This window comes from Oenanthe melanoleuca, chromosome 7, assembly GCF_029582105.1.
Source record: "Oenanthe melanoleuca isolate GR-GAL-2019-014 chromosome 7, OMel1.0, whole genome shotgun sequence".
Taxonomy (NCBI): domain Eukaryota; kingdom Metazoa; phylum Chordata; class Aves; order Passeriformes; family Muscicapidae; genus Oenanthe; species Oenanthe melanoleuca.
The window spans coordinates 9,488,623-9,505,586 of NC_079341.1; the positions used below are offsets into that span (position 1 = coordinate 9,488,623).

The 16,964-nt window shown below is 42.4% G+C and overlaps 2 protein-coding genes and 1 long non-coding RNA gene across 8 annotated transcripts in view; 2 read left to right on the forward strand and 1 right to left on the reverse strand.

The window, feature by feature from the left end:
• The window catches only part of LOC130255611 (sterile alpha motif domain-containing protein 1-like), a 33,037-nt gene extending 19,973 nt beyond the window's left edge, over positions 1-13,064 (reverse strand). The window contains exon 1 of the mRNA XM_056496511.1: positions 12,593-13,064. Coding sequence (XP_056352486.1) covers positions 12,593-13,064 — 472 coding nt within the window. The remainder of the gene's footprint in view (positions 1-12,592) is intronic.
• Positions 2,001-8,602, forward strand: LOC130255505 (uncharacterized). Its single transcript, XR_008840939.1, has 2 exons — positions 2,001-4,994; positions 7,841-8,602. It is a non-coding gene; the product is annotated as an uncharacterized LOC130255505 (long non-coding RNA).
• SLC39A10 (solute carrier family 39 member 10) overlaps positions 12,916-16,964 on the forward strand; it is a 31,003-nt gene continuing 26,954 nt past the window's right edge. The window contains exons 1-2 of one of the 6 annotated variants that reach the window (XM_056496302.1): positions 12,916-13,046; positions 14,218-14,372. In XM_056496302.1, coding sequence (XP_056352277.1) covers positions 14,361-14,372 — 12 coding nt within the window. In that variant the 5' untranslated portion in view covers positions 12,916-13,046; positions 14,218-14,360. Of the gene's footprint in view, positions 13,047-14,147; positions 14,373-16,964 lie in introns of those variants that run through there. The other 5 variants (XM_056496301.1, XM_056496306.1, XM_056496305.1 and 2 more) reach the window with 5 other exon arrangements.

Below are 16,964 nucleotides of genomic sequence, written 5' to 3' on the forward strand. Positions count from 1 at the left end.
CTACTCAATCCATATAGTTTTGGCATAATTATTGGCTTAACCTTAGACCGTCCTCTCTCAGAAAAAAGCAAGCACCTTGCCTCTGCACAGATGAGGTGACAACAGCAGAGCACTACTCCTGTTACTGCAAGGAGAAACCTCATGCAGATAGTGGAATTAAGCTGATCTAAAAATACATCCAGCATCTTCTCTTTAACAGAGAATGACAGATCACTGCTGGGATTAAAAATGCAGCTTTACTGCCTGAAAGAGTTTTTCTTGTTCCTGTATTTCATTCTGTGTCCAAAAATTCCCCTGTACTGAATAATACTCTGAATAGGGAAATAGAAGAAAATATCATCATTAATTTCATCTAACATGAGGAATCCTAAAACAAACCAGTTACTCCCACAACAGATATCACACCCTGGAAAGAACATGGTAATTTATGCTTGACAATACAAAGCACAATACATGTATTTTCCAGATTTATACCAGGTAAATCATCAGCCTGTCATTTATTTTCAACTTATTGATCATTAAAATCATCTGGTAAACCCCCAACCCATCTAATAAAAAACAACCTGAGCATAAGAGAAGTGTCAATCACTGGAGACAGAGTCTATGAACAGTGCTGTGTACCTAATTAGGTTTGGCTGAGCTAACTGCACTCTGAGCATATCTTTCTCTGCTTCAGCTACAAACCCATCCTCAGGGCACAGCTAGTTTTCTATTCCCACTGTGCTGCCTTAATCTAGTAAACTTCCACCTCTGGCCTCAATAAATATTTTATTTTCTTAGCAGCAAGATGCTTGCTTCGTTCCTCTGCAAGACCACTTACCCTGATTCCATCTCTACATTAAATGTTTTTAGATTTGGGCATCTCTATGAACGTAGATACACAGATATAGACTAGACAGAGAGAGATATATATGTGAACATATAGGTAGGACTATATCATTTGAACAAAAGCAAAAGAAGGTAAAGCAAAGAGGCAATGCAGCAAGGCAGGCACTACATAATTTCTGGAATAGCAATGCTGCAGACTTTTCTGCAACAGCTTCTGGCAGTTGAAACCAGTCAAGCATAAACACCTTGCTGCTCACAACAAAATCAGAAATTTTCTGTGATGGCTTTGGGAAACTAAAAAGTAATACAGTTTTCATGAAGGAGTGAGAGGGAAGGGAAGCCTTCTTCCTGTGCAAAGATTTCTATGTGAAAGAAAGCAAGCCATGACTTAATGATAGCTGAGAATTACTGCTTCATTGTAGATGTTAGGCTAATCTTTTATACTTTTCTCTGCCATTTTCATCCAAAAAAATCTCTACTGAAAACTGGACCTTGAGAAACAAAACTAACACTGAAGTTTATTTCAGAGCTGACTGAAGCAAGCTTATTGATTTTCACAGATTTTGTATCAGCTTCTCGGTAGACTACATTTATCATTCAGCCATGTAATATTTGGGATAGTATTTCTCTGCATACCACAGGGTCCTAAATGTTGCTATCAAAGAGAGAAGTAAACACTGCCATCTTGGTCCATACTGAATTGAGTGTGTGTGAAGCCTTTCTTTAAAAGAGCAGATTTGTTATGTTGTTATGGTGGTTGTTACCATGTCACATACCTGGCAGAAATCAAAGTGTTGTTTTGGTAGGCTGTTTTTTTTTAATGTATACAAACACATTTTTTAATGTGTATGCAGTGTACCTAAAGAAATAACATGGATAAAATGCCTGAATTCTAGCATTTCTCTGGAAATGGCAGAATTTGCTTAGTAGTCACTGTTGGAAAGATTCATCATCCCCCTTCCCCTACCCCACCTCTCACACACACCCCAGCCTGATGTCACAGCATGTTCTACCTTCCACAACAAATTTAGTGTATGGTCACAAGCACATTTCTCAGTAATGACTGTGACATGCAAAGGACATGATTCAGCAGGAGTAAAGCATGTGCCTCGCTAGCAGCACATTTATATTCCTATTGATTTGAAAGGAGCTACTAAGCAACTGAGGTAAATACTTACCTGTGTGAAGCCAGCAAAATGCTTTAAACTCTTGAATCAGAGCCTGATAAAGGGTAAGTACTGTATTCCTTTATAAACTTGTTTTATGGTGGTTTTCAGGGAAAAACATTAAACCAAGTGGGCTTCCTCTGGGTTCATTAGGTGACTACTGAAAATGGTTGTTTCAGGGTAACAGAAACCCTTAGAAATCTTTTTTCCACGTTCTCTTGGAACTTCACCAGCCACAAGCACAATGGGGGGCGGAGGGAGGAAAGTCTTACATCCCATTGTCTCCACAGGACTCCCTGTTCCCTACTGAACGCCAGTGTCAATTTTTCCGAACAGCTTTGTCTTTCTGCCAAAGATAATGTACATGTTTGGAGTGTGTGGGTAAAGATTAAAACCTTGTGGATGCTTTGCAGTACTTAAGACTAGCTTCAAACATCTCAACAAAATAGTAAAGCTATAAGTATCAAAATAGTGTACATCACTTTATATATATATATTATTTTTTTAAATAAATCTGTGTGGAAATAAGTTCTCTTAAAAAGCTCTATTAGTCAGTTCTTTTTTTTTTTTTTTTTTTTTTTTTTTGTGGGAGGCTTCTGGTATGTGGTTTTGCTCCTCCTTGAACATGACAAAGTGAAACTAAAGGAAAAAAATTTCTGCCTCCTTTCTGAACTTAACAACATGATTTTTTCCAAAAACAGAAGAGAGTTCAAGACCATAAAAATATTATTGCTAAATTTTAATCCCCTGAAAAGGTCAGGCTAAACCAAACAAAGTCCATTGAGGAGAAGTTGTTTTTATCTAGGCATTAACTTCAGTGGTGCTGTGAAAGCCTGCTCCAGGGTAGGTTCACTATGCAAATGTCAAATGGGAATGTGTTCTTCTCAAGCTGTCTCTTCCTGCATGGTTATTGAAGGATAAAACTTAATTCTGGGAAGATTATTCCCCATCAGTATCTCAGGACCAAATGCATACATCTATAGTATGTCCTCTGTGTCACCAGGGCTTGGCTGGCTGAGGGAGACACTGTGTGACAGCAGCCACTGGTGAGAGACTTCAAGGGCCTGCAGTGAGAAGAGTGACTGGGTAGTGAGGAGAAACAGTTACCTGAAGTCTCACATTTGAGCCCCTAACAGCAGCAGATTTTCTTATTCCTCCCTCTGTACCTGTTCCATTCAGTTACAATTCCACCTTGGCAAGCACTGCCACAGAGGAACCATCAGCACTAGTTTAAGTACTGTGTTTCCTGTCCTTCAAAACATTCAAACAACCTTGCACTTGGCCTCATGAAGTTCACAAGGGCCAAGCTCTCCAGCCTGTCCAGTCCCTGAGGATGGCATTCCTTCCCTCCAGTGAGTCAGGCACACCACACAGTTCGGTGTTGGTGAATTTGCTGAGGCTACACTCAATCCCCGTGTCCGTGTCACTGATGCTACAAAGTGCCAATCCCAACACCAGCCCTTGAGGAGCATCACTCATCTCTGGTCTCCACCTGGACATTGAGCTGTTGACTCTGGGTGTGACCATCTAACCAGTCCATCACCCACCAAGTATCCATCTGCCAAATCCATGTCTTCCCACTTCAGAGACAAGGCTGTTGTGAGGCACAGTGCCAGGTGCTTTGCACTGCTCCAGGCAGGTGATGTTGCTCTCCTCTCATCCATCACCAGCTGTAACCCCATCCCAGCAGGCCACCACACTGTCAGGCATGACTTGCCCTTGGTGAAGCCATGCCCTCAGGCTGCCATCACTCTCCTCCTTATTCTCCATATGCCTTAGCATAGCTCCAGGAGAATCTGCTCCATCATCTTGCCAGGCACTCAGGTGAGACTGACTGGCCGGTAGATGATGTTCTTTTGAAGAATACACTGTCAGAAAAGGACATGGAAACACTGCTCCCCGGTTTCCTTCAACTGGAAGCCAGAATGTCCCTTTGGGGCCTTTGCCCAGGTGAAACTGCACACTTCAGTCATGTTAGGAAAAAGAAAGTCGGTTGCTTTTGCAGATTCTTGCCTTATAAAAACTGAATCATCTCATGAGTGGTGTTAAAGGCTGATGGTTGGGCTGGATCTCAAAGGCCTCTTCCAAGCTTACTGTGGCAATTTACACTGTATCTGTCACACTTCAGGAAAGCAGATTTTCTGAGACAAGAGAGTCGTGCGTTGTCTTTAGATGGCATTACAACCTATAATCCACAGTTGGCTGGGTGACTTCACTGGTGGTTCCAGCCAAAGGGCTAAACACGAGCCATAAGAAGACAGAAAGCTCTGGGATATGTCAGGAAGACACAGCTGTTATGGTGCAGTGAAAAGACAGAGATGTTTGGGGGGCAATTCCATCTTCCTCTGCCAAACTATTGAAGTCCTGTTCCTTCCTCCTCACTTGGCTTTCTCTATGATTGCTGATCAGGTTGTATTAAAACAAAGAGTGATTCTGTCCTTTGGCCTCAGGAAATCACTGAGTTTTGAAACAAATGTAGCTTCTGTGCTGTTTTGCAGTACAAGTGGCATTAAAAAATGGAAAGCATTGCAGTAATATTGATCCACCCCACCCTCCTCCTTAAAAAAAAAATCTCATTTTTCTATGTTTCAGATTACAATTAAACTACCAGCAATAACCTCTGAAAAGCTGTCTATTGCTGCTTGGCTTGTACACTGCAAACCCCTGAGTGCTCAACAGTCAAAGGTTTTGTGCAGCAATTTGAAGTATCCTCTTGTGAAAACAGCAGCTCTGGTTTTATAACTAGTGCACTACCATAACACTGTTTTTACTAGCTCAAGGTTCAATTTCAATACAATAATAAATAACAAAACCTTCTTCAAACAGCTCCTTAAAAATAGTTTTAAAAAGAAACTGCATGGACAGCAACTCTTCCTGTTTAGGGAAATGACTAAAGGCCATGCAGTCTCTCCCTCCTGTTAATGAGGAAGAGGAGAAAGAGAGAAATGACAAGACTCAGACACTGCTGTCCTGAATGATGGAGCTGGCACTCAACATCGTGTAAGTGGCCTGATCTGATCTGTAATCTGTGCTTGCTGCTCTCAAGAAGGGGGTGCCTGCAGGACTTTCAGGTGCTGGCAGTTCATTTTTTGATTCACTGTTTTTAGAAGCTGCTATTTTTTGTCTAATTAGTGATAGCTGTGATACTGTTAATACCTTTAGAGATAATGGGGCCAACACTTGTATACATCTCTGAGGGTAAGAAGAGCACAGGACCTTAAAACCAAATCCCCTTGGAAAAACAGGAAGAAATTCTAGTCATTCTTATGCTATGAACTTGACACATTCCATAATATAAACAATGTTATCCCAGAATCACACTGTCCAAACTCAGTACTTTTCTGTCCTCTGAGATAAACTTTAGTAAAACTCTGTGAGCTGTTTTTGGGCACAGAATTTCCTAGGATCTGGCAATGAGCCAGCCCAACTTGGGTACATGCAAGCTGGAGAGCCCCAAGCAGTCTCTTTTCAAGTACCTGGCTTAACTAAAATATTCTCATTTCAAGCTTCCTTGCAAATCATTAGTAAGTATTGACTTTAGTTTTAGCTTCTGTTTATCTTCAAGAAGAAATTTCTTGAAGCTCCAGTGTACCAGTTTCTTCTTTCCATTATGTGTATTGATTTGCCAAAGGACATTATGTCGTGCTTTGGAGACTTATTCTCAGAATTTTTAGTAAACTGGAAATCTGACAGATCATAGGCTTTCATGCTTCAGATTGCACTTGTCATTAATCCAGTGGATTTCTCTCATACATCTAACAATTAATAGAAAACTAATCTGAAAATGTAAATGACATTATAATGTTTACTGGCTACAAAGATTTATATTAAACTGCCTGCAAAAAATAGAGAATGCTGATTCTCTGAAGTAAATACTATTCAAAGTAAGATTATGATTCTATGAACTGTTCTAAAGTACTGGATGTAGGTAACTACCTAAGTGGCCTGCCAGCCAAAAGCTGCTGTGAAACTGCTTTCAGTGAGAGCAACCACCCACTCACCTCAATGGATGAACAGGGCGAGGCACCTTCATGGGTAATTTTTTTCTTCTGAGAAATAACTAACAAACATCAGCAGGAGAGAAAAACTCTTCAGAAATCATACAGATACACACTTCATATGTTTAAAGAAAGCCACCTGTTGGAAACAGTTCCATGAGAAGGCACCATGATTAAATGAAAAATTAAATATCAGTTATTTAAGTCCCTTAATTTTGTCCCTATCTGTCCAAAAGGCAGTAATATTTGGGGTTTTTTTCAATTAATTTTTAGCCTTGAATTACATCACTGCATGCTCATGGTGCATTTTGGTACACATAGGTTGCTAAGTCATGCAGATCAGAAATAGTTATGTAACAGGCCTCTCCATTCCTCTCTTCTCTTCCCAGTTCAACTGTGCAACATCCCCATGATCTGTCTCCCCCTGTAATTCCACAGATACTCATCTCTAGCTTTTACATTTATTGTCATTTTGACCACATTTAGGTGTCCCCATGATTCATCTTGTTGTGTATCAAAAGTTTACTCCCTTCTTTGTAGGTCCTTATGCTTAAATTCACACTCCTTGCATCATTAAAAGCAAGAATTATCATCCAACTGTGCAAAGGATCTTGGGGCAGCAAGTGGAAAATAAAGCTGCAACACCTAAAAGTATTGTCAAATGGTTGTACTTAAAGGTTTGGAAATTGAGGTGTTTCTAATGTCATTCACACTCTTCCTGATGTCTTCTTATTTATTTTCTCTAGAAGTCATGAAATACAGGTGTAAAAATTACAAACATATATGATGGGGAAAAAATTATCAGACTTTAGGTGCATACCAGCATTTCAAACCAAAGGTCATGTAGGTAGTTTCAATAGTGCCCTAAGGGCCAGCATCCTACTGCTCCTTTCAGTTCCCAGTTCTGAATTACCAGGCATGGAAGGATAAACACAGCTGACCTTAAGTTCTTTCCCTAAACTGTGGGCCAGCCTCTGATCATTTTGATTTTGAGAGCCTTTCTCTTGGTTTTAGATTTTGTTTCTGGTACAGCTTATTTAAAGACAAGCAAACAAAACACCCATTCCATAATTTGTTTTATTTCTGCAAACAATACCTTTGTTTTCCCTGCCAGAGCATGTTCTTATCCCACATGTTCTCTGTTGGTGTCTCTGAGGTTTTGGATCTGTGCTAAAGATGGGATGAAGGTGTATGACACCCCTGCCCATTCATTCAAGCTCTATTGGCTTTCCCTTCCATTGTCAAAATTTCACAGATGAGCAATGGCCCCAAGACCCAAACAGGCAGCCAGCAGTTTAAGGATATCTTGGCTTCCTGATTCTCCCTGCTGATAATGGCAGGAGTTCAAAATTTGTCATTTCCACTTTCATGTGTGACAGAAGTGAAAGAAATAGGGAACTTCACCCCAGCTGCCTGCTAAGATCCAGCTTTAGAAGAGCTATGCTTCCTTTACTCAGCTAAGTCTAGGTCATATATATAAAATGCCAATTCACCAAATTAGTGGTTAAAATTTGACAGGGACTGATAATAAAAAGATGCTGACCTTTGTTTTCTTATTTTAAGCTCTTCATTGATTCCTTCAAATCATGACAAGGCCAGTCTCATTAATTTTTTTCCATTCTGTTTGAGAAGAGGGTGTAAAACAAATTCCTCAGCCTGTAAAGAGATTACATTAAAGCCAATATTTTCTCTTTGGTCAGGTGGGTCAGTTTTGGAATCAGTGGTTTGCTTTTATAAGTGAAAGCCTTCAGAGGAATTTCTACCCCACCCAGCCAGCTAGCCCAGCTTTGTTTAATGTTTCGAACCCTGCCTGGCTCCAGCAGATAATATCCATATTTATTGATACAGAGCTCTTGTGTGAATGGGACCAGAAATTCTTTGTGCTCTGCAATCTCACCCCACTCGTGCTGCAGGAAGCAGCTGACTGGCCTTTTCCACCCACCACATCCTTTGGAATGAAGATGATATCTCCCTGCAACCACTGCCTACAGACAAGATGCCACAAGCAAACAGGTGTTTTCAGCAGGCAGGCAGGAAGGGAGAAAAATAAATAAACCTGAGTCTGCAAGAGAGGAAGAAGGCTGTGACACACTTTCTAATACTTTCACGTTGAATTTTATCCCAACCAGCAAATCCTGCCTGTCTCAGATCCAATGAAAGGGCTTTTCACTGCTTCAGAGAGCAGGACTAGACAGTTATGTTAAAACAAATAATAAAACAAAGGGAGAGTCATTTAACAAAGTCAAGTTTGCCAGCAAGTTTTCCTGTGGATAAGTATACCAGTGTTTGCTAACTATGCAAAATTAGCCAAAGGTCATATTGGCTGTGTCCCAAATTGCAGACAAACCTTTGAGTGGAGCAAAGACTTCAGTTTCTGCTGCAGCATCACACCCTTCTGCTTATGTCCTTTAATGTTTACATAACCTTGAGTCTAGAGCCAATGAAAAAGGGTTTATATTTTTTCTAAAAATGTCAGCCCATGTTTAAAAACAAAGCAAAAAAGCCCAGCCCTTCCCTACAGAGAGACCAATTCAAAAACTTCTAAAACAAAGACCTTGAAAACCTGTATCTTGTTTTGGCATGTGAAAAAATAATAAATAAAAAATTCCTGGATTTCTGTTTGAACTGACTTCCCATTGGTACTTCCACTGATACCATATTTAAAACTATGCAGATGGTATCACTGATTTTGATACTTTTTCTTCAAAGCCTACACAAATGCTCATACATGTTTAGATACTGCCTGAACAGAGGGGTATCCACACGCTGTGAGAAGGGTAAGAATGGTTTCTAGAAACAAAACAAAACAGCTCAGGTGGATTTCCCTTTTCTTCCCCATCTTACAACTAAAGTAACTTTCAAATTAATCTGACGAGTTCATGCAAAACTAGCCAGATCTACTTTGACTTACCATTGGAATTCACACAGCTGAAACCAATTAGAGCTAATTAAAGAAACCAGCCAAGCAAAGGCTTAAGGGAGAGCACCCAGTTTGGCAGGAAGGTGGAAAAAAAAATTAAAAAAGCATATATAATCTCTACTAAAAGTACCATTTTTATATATATAGCTGTGGAGTTAAACAAACTTGGACTTTAAATTCACTGCAAACAAAGTAGTCCTGAGGTGGCAAAATCCCCCAGAGGACATCACTTCCTATTTCCAAACACAAGCTTTAATCACAGTATCACTACCTCCTTGTTTAAGTTCTCCCTGATGCTTAAACACCTCCCTTCTGTCCTTGCCATAAACAAAGTCTCTGCTGCCTCAGCACCAATCTCAGTGCCTGGGGAAGGGCACAGCTCAAACTGCCAAGCAGTGCAAGTACAAGTAAATCTGTACAAAACAACTAACCAGAGATAGTTAGACAAAAAACACATTAGTAAATTCAGAGCAGAAGAGACAACTGTCAGCAGGTCACATTTAAGACACAGAGTAAGAAATTATGATTTCTGTATGATTCCCTGGTTCTTCACTTCAGAGCTCTTGTCAGTGTCCTTGGCAGCAAGGTTCCTGCAGCAAAGCTCTCCCACTCCTGAGCAATTGGGTAAAATCCTCCTGCTTGGCACAGACAACAGCTGTGCCCTGTTAGCCATTCTCCCCTCAAGGTTAATTCTGCCACTGAATTTCTCTAGCAACTGAACGTGTTGGTCACTGTCACAGAAGAAATGGCATTTCTGACTGTTTCAGGCTCCCAGAATAAATGAAAGGCAGAGACAGAAGCTAGAAAAAATGTTTTAAAGAACAGGAAAGAAAATATGTGTGCGACGTGCCACAAAGCCAGGTATGTTAACATTCAAATTGCCTTAAGATCTGATTAAATCTTGGACAAGTTGATTTAAAAGAAAAGCCATTACGTTCAAGCCATTACTTTGGCTTTTTCATGAGACATCAATATTTCACAAGTAAGAAAATTAAGTTGGGTTCTTCAACCAAAAGAAGCTGAATTTGCCAGAGGGGTACAAAACTTCATTTTGACAACATTTTTCTCCCACTTATATAACGAGATTTGTGTACACCTTCAACTACCAGCTTTCTAAATTAATTTCTCCCAGTTAAAATATTTTTCAGTATTACTGTTCCAGTCCTCCAAGGAATAATCACAAGACTGTTACTTCTGTTTACAGTCAGAGGCACTATCAGGATATAGGAACTAAATCTGTGTGCAGAATTGCTAACTGAATAGCTTTGGGATTTGGTTGGGTTTTTTGGATTGGTTGTTTATTTTTGATAATTTGTCTAAACAAACTAACTTTTTTTGTATACACATCAACCTTCTACCCCCTCACCTGCAATTGGGTACCCCAAAATAGTTCTGTTCTAAAAGTATGGTAACATTCTTTTTGAAGCTTGAAAAGTCAGTCTGGGTTTGTTGCATACATTTGTGTTTTCTCAAGCTCTCAGCACTCCTGCAGTGCTGGCTGCCCTGCTCTGCTGTTCCAGCTTTCCTGCAGCACAGAAAGTTGCTCCACGGGCTTCACAGGGAAACACACTCCTCAGCCTTTTTTCATGGTAAATGCCTGATCTAATAATTTTTGGGTTGGGTTTCTAAACCTATGTTATAGAAAGTCCTACTTTCTTTTCCTTAAATACTGATGTGTAATTCTTGCACTCAAATGTATGGTTAAAACTGCTGAGAAGAAGCCTAAATGCAAGATACAAGGCACAACTATAGGGAAAATATTCTAGATACAAGCAGGCTTTCCAATGTATCAGGAGAAAGCCATGAGCAGACTGACTGGGAAGGTTCTAACCTAACTCAAACTACAAATAAGACTCATTTGTTAGCAGGAAATGTTAGCAGAGTGCTGGCAGGCCTGCTAATGGCCCCTTCTGGATTTAAAATGAACAGATACATTTAGAGTGGGTAACAGCTGGAGGGGAGGAGAACCCACTAACAGAGATCTATTTATTGGTACACCTGGGCTGGGTGAGTTTCTGGGAAGTCACTGTGTAGCATCAGTATTTCATTTTATTAGAGTTCTTAATTTATTTTTTTTAAGGAGAGATTTTGCATTACTTGAATTTTACTCAGAAAAGCCAACAAACCCCATATGCTCTATTTATTACTGAATACAATTCCCTCTGAATAAACTCTGATAGAAAAAGAAAACTTAATTTTTAATTTTTTTTCCACTCAGTGGATCTATTTCTAGAGCAAACAGCAATAAAATCAGTCACATGTAGTGATCAACAGTGGCATTGTGATAAATGTCTAGTAAGCAATGTCATAATCAGATCTGTATTTTATTTGCTGGGCTAAAATTTTGAGAGATAAGGGACTTGCTTCAAGGTAAAAATCATTCAAATCAACACACAAAATGATCTGGTGCAACAGTTTTGTATACTACCTCACAATCACTTTATGAGAGCTCCTAAAACTTGATGTGAGCTACTGACTGTGGACTAGTATGGCTTGTATTCTAGTGATGGATTTGGTGAGACATGTAGCAAAAAAACAAATGAGGGAGGGGTTGTGTTAATTTTTTCCTCAAAAATAAATACTGAAGAGAGAAAAAGATGCTGGAGTAGATAGTAAATTGTAAGTTCTGTCACTGACACATGAACCTCACAGGTAAATAACAGAATAATTGGAAAAGTTTAGAAGATACTCAGCATCACATACCAAAAACTTGGTGCAGTGTAATGCACACAGCTGATGTGGTCTTAGGTAATTTGAGAAGTCTACATGTCTCTGGCTGTTTGCTTCAGTAGCTGCTTTAGACCGAACATTTATCATATCTAGAAAAGTTTACCCTGCTTTTCTCTTGCACTGTGACTTCAGTTTAATGCTTATGTGGTTTTTGGACTCTTACAGGTAACAACTTTCTTTTGATTGCTAAACAAACAGAAGTAACCCTTTACATGTCACCAAGGAAAAAAGTTTGGGAGGCTTTTGGTGTAAGCAGGGGGTTTTCAGACAGGATTTCAGACAGGACCAGGACTAGGACTAGGACCAGGACCAGACAGGATAGACTTAAGGTAGTGCTCGTGCAAATCATCCAGTTGAACAAAGGAACATTTTTAGAAATAATTAGGTTAGCTCAATTCAGTAATGTAAGAATCTAAAACAAAAAATGGGTGCATCCTTTAAGAAGAGAGAGAAGGTTGGTTTGCTTCTAGATACATAGCAGGCTTCTGGATGGACGTCTGCAATAAAAACACTATCTCTGAAGGGAAATGTCATGAAAATTGTTTGTAAATTTCTCCAAGAGAAAAATGAACCAGCCTGAAACTTACCAGAACCGTTCCTATAACTGCACTGCTGCCTTTGAACGTGCTTTCTATAAATAACAATTACAAAACATGCTGATCTATTTTAAAATGTGCTTTGTTGTGAAAGACTCCACTATACTGTATGTCTTACGTTGTAAACCAAACTGTTCCCTCATCGTCGGCGTTGAGCTAGCGAGGGTTTGATTCCCCTAAGGTTTGCTTAGGGGGCTTTATTCGGCTGTGTAGTTGTTGTCCAGGAATGAAGTGTGTCGTGACGAGGGGCTCCACCTCGGCACGGGGAGACGTTTATTGCCCTAATAGCCTTCGGTGGCACCAGCAGGCCTGTCAGGAGTCTCTGGAGTTAAATAAACGGGGGTTAGTGCCCACCTCGGCCTCGATCGCTTCCTCGGTAAGAAGGTACGAAATGCCCCGGCTGCTGACGGACCCTCTCGGCTGGCGGCTGCAGAGGCGGCAGCTCGACCCCGGCCCCGCAGGTCCCCCCGAGCCGCCCAGCCCGGCTGCCTGGGCCGGGACACGGCGGCGGCCGCGCTGCCCGGGCCGGGGCTCCGTGCGGCGCTGGCCGGGCCCGCGGCCATGGCCGGGCCGTGCGCCGAGCCGCCGCAGCGAGGGGCGGGCGGGCAGCGCCGCTACGCCACTTTCGTAGCGCCGGAGGAAATGGCTGCGCATTGGGCAGCGCGGGCTGCGGGGCCGCGCGTGCAGGGCGAGCGCGGCGTAGCCGGCTCTGTGAATAGCGCCGGCGGAGCGGCGGGAGGAGGAGGAGGAGGCGCCGCGGCGGTTTGGTACCGAGCGGAGAGGGAGATGCACACGGCACTCGAGTGAGGTAGCTATAAAACCCCATTTGTTTACATGCCCTCCCCCACAGCCGCCCGGCGCCGCGGAGCGGGTGGCGGCCGGCCCGGGCCGCGGCGGGGCGGGGGGGCGGCGGTGCGGGCGAGGAGCCGCAGCGGGCAGCGAGCGGCGGCAGCGGACGGCAGCTCGCCCGCGCTGCGGAGCGGCGAGAGGGGCGCGCGGCGGCGCGGCCGCCTCATCACGTGGCGGCGGGGATGAAGGCCGGGGGTGGGCGCGGGGGGCCGGGGGGCGGCGGCCGGGGGGGCCCCGGGGCGGCGGAGCGCGAGGCGCCGCCGCGGCCCTGGCGCATCCCCCCACCCCCTTTCTCGCTCCGCTCGGGAGGCGACCATGCGGCAGGTAAATCCTCCCCGCGCCCGGAACGGGGGGCCCGGGACGCGGCGGCGGGGCCGCGGGGCCCCGGCTGCTCGGGCGGAGGGAGAAAGGGGGCCGGGGGCGCGGCGGGGCGCGGCGGGTCCCGGCGGGTTCCAGCCGCACGGGGCTGCGCGGTGCCCGCTCTCCGCTTCCCTCCGGCAGCCTTCCTGCCGGCGGTGCGGCTGTGGGCGCGCCCGGCCCTGCCGAGCTCGCTCGGCGCGGCCACGTGGAGGCCGCGGGTGCGGGTGGAAGGGCCGGCGCTGCCCGCCCGGCGTGGGCGCTGCGGGCTCCCCGCGGACCCCCGCAGGACTCGGCGGCGTTCGGGGGCAGTACCGCGGCGGTGGGTGATGGACGAGCCGCGCGGTTAAATCTGGCTGGGCTTAGTGCCGGGATCTAGCGTTAGCAGCTGCGGAAAAATCACTCGGGCTGTAACCTGCACGTAACCTTAGACAAGGATAAGGGCGGAAGGGTCAACAGGCTTTGTCACTGTACTGTGCAGACACAGAAATAATGAGCGAAAAACACTGATTTCCTGTTCTCAACCATCTTTGCTCCTTATGCTGCATCCTTTGAAAATACACACTTAACGTTGAAACTGCGGAATAAAATTGCTCTTTAAAATCTCTAGCTATCTTTGTCGTTTTTGGGCCTCTCTGTAGAAGTGTTCCTGCCTGCTAGCTGTTAAAACTCTTTGAGTAAGAGTTACCTGACTAGATATACTTCTGGTTTCTAGCACTCCTAATGCTGTATGTCTGTAAGTAGCAATCATCATGTGTTTTTTTTTTATTAAGGTAGGATCTTGTACCGTAACACCAAGGGAACGTGTGATAACCTCGAGCCTGGTACAGAACTGAGAAATGCACACTGGAAGACCTGGTTAGTTTTCAGAGGAGCGGAAGCAGTTGTCATCTAGTTAACAAAAGTAATTCCTGGCATGTTCCAGCGGGTATGTTCTTGTATCCCTTTGGGTAGTAGTAACTGACACAGTGACATAAAAATAGAAAACTTTCTGTATTAAAAAGGTATCATATGAGGTTTTCTAAATTCGGCTTTAACGCAGAATGTGCTCTTGATTTCCTTTGCTGAATAACGTGCTTCGGTTCAGACGTGCAGGGAAATAAAAATTCGGATTGAGGTATGCTATGCAACTCCAAAGTGAGAGACTAATGGTTACTCTATAGGCTAATAGTCTGGCATGGTCATGTAAGACAATAACTGGAAAAAGCTCTGTGGCCCCCAGGAACACTGACCATTATCACTATACTTTACCAGCTAAATTCTTGTGCTAAGTAATTGGTTAAAGTAGAATTAGTGGTGGTGTCCTGCAGCATTTTTGCTTTAAACTGTTCTTAACTCATACTTCAGAGAAAAAAAAGTATGCAGCCATGCAATCTGTTTCTAAAAGAGAATAGGGACTGCATAGATAGACAGACTGTGAATTAATTGTTTGTTTGATGAGATTAATGGTGGCAGTTCCATATGGGCATTACTTCAGTGTCCAAGGGTGGGTGTAGAGGGTTATACACTTATTACTTACCCAGAATAGGCAATATGACTGGAGATTCTGGCTACATTGAAAGAAAAATTCTCCAAAGCAATGAGCTTTGTTTCAATTAGTATTTCTGTAGGTCTCTGTGCTTTCCAGGTTGGCTTACATAAAACCCAGCTATTAAGTTTGCAGCATATATCCAGTCAGTCACAAAACGTGCAATTACAGCAGAGTTGTGGTTTTAAGTTACTCAAATACACTCACAGGCTTTGTCTTAATGGATGTTCTTCCCATTGCAAGAAAATAATTTAATGAAATTGGATCGTCAGGGTAATTCAGGCATGTTCTAAAAAGTTTACTTGACGTGAAAAAGCACATGCTGACCATCATTTCCTTGACTTGCACAGATGAGATGGATATATACACATGGCAGAATTAATATATCAAACATGGTATAGATTTCCTTCCTGGTCTTCACTAAGTCAAGCAGCTGTAATTTATTCTTTCTATTCATAATACATTTTCTGCAAAGCCGTGGCTGATTCAAGTTTGAAGAGACTTTTTAAGTAGTGCCCAGATGACATGGACTTCAAGCTTGTACATAGTTCTGAAGGAAGTGTGTTTGGACTTGTTTGCCTTGGCTGTCCAGTTCCAATGTTGTTTGATCATGATTGTGCCTATTGTAAAGACTTATTCCTGTCTCTGTCACAGTTTTTACAGAAGTGGAAGTTTGTTTTGAATGTATGATGGTTACTCGATAAATCAGTGATAAAGTGAATCAATTTGAGAACATTTATGTGCTTTCATCAGGTGGAAGTGCTGTTTGAAATTACACAAGCTACTTAAAAGTCAAACACCATGAAAGTTTTTCTGTAAGTTACGACTTGGTCCTTTACTGTAGTGAAAATGGTGGAAGAATTGTGGCATCTATACAAACTGAAGGAGAGATGGACAGACATAACTGCATGTGTCAGCAATGAAAATGATACCAGAACGAGGAAATCTCATTCCATTTTTTTCTCAGTTTGATGATCGTGTGAAGAATGCTTGGTATTTCATAGCATATTACTTTTTAGGATGTTTTCAAATACATTGTCAAATGTATCTTTTTGTAACAGATTTTAAAATGTCAGTAGACGTTTTGGAGAAGGAAAGTTTAATGGCAGTTCTGTTCCTTAGGCAGGTAAGCTTTTTACAGGATTGAGCTTGAGGTGCAGGGCGAGTTCTGTGAATACTGAGAATTTATGCCTTTCGGGAACCAATTTCTATTCTAATGTGAAGGAAATCTGTATAACTTCCTGGTTTACTGTGGGAGTCCAACTTCATTTAGATAGCAATTATTTAAAACAATTTTATCATCTGAAATGTATTATCTTTGGGGGTGGGCTACTGAAGTTATCTTAAATGAAACTAGTAATTTTATCTTGCTGATAAAGGCCTGAAGTAACACTTAATGGAGAAAGAATTAAGACTGCTCTTACATCATTCTTTAATTACAGCTGAGATATTACTTGAAATACACCTAATAAGGTCTGGTAAGAATACGTGCACCAATTAGGCAAAGCTAATAAAACCATTTTTTTTCTAAATTTCAAAACCTGATTGAAGTACTGGAAACCATGTCCTGCCATGGTGTAACCTCCTAAAGGATAGAAAGGTATGTGCTGTGTCAGTCCCCCTATTCAGAGTATTTTAGTGCTAGTGAATCAGTGCCATTGCTCCAGGCTTTTTGGATGTCATAAAAATCCGAGGAGTAAAGAAGTTAAAAAATAGTTGTTTGAAGTCACCTTTGTTACCTCTTGTGATAGTGCAAAGTCTGTACGGGTTTTAATACCCAGAAAGCAGCATAAAAGACTTGGAAGATGTTTGCTGATGTCAGCCTCAATAGCTTCTGAGAAGGGCATGCTGGAATTACATGTAGGGTATTGTAGCCGTGCTGGGGGACATGATTCATTAGACTGGAAATGTTCTTCTATGACTTTGTGCTGCCTCATCATCTCTCTTTGCATTTCCTGGCTGCTTTTTCCATTGCTGCAGAGGAGGAATGAC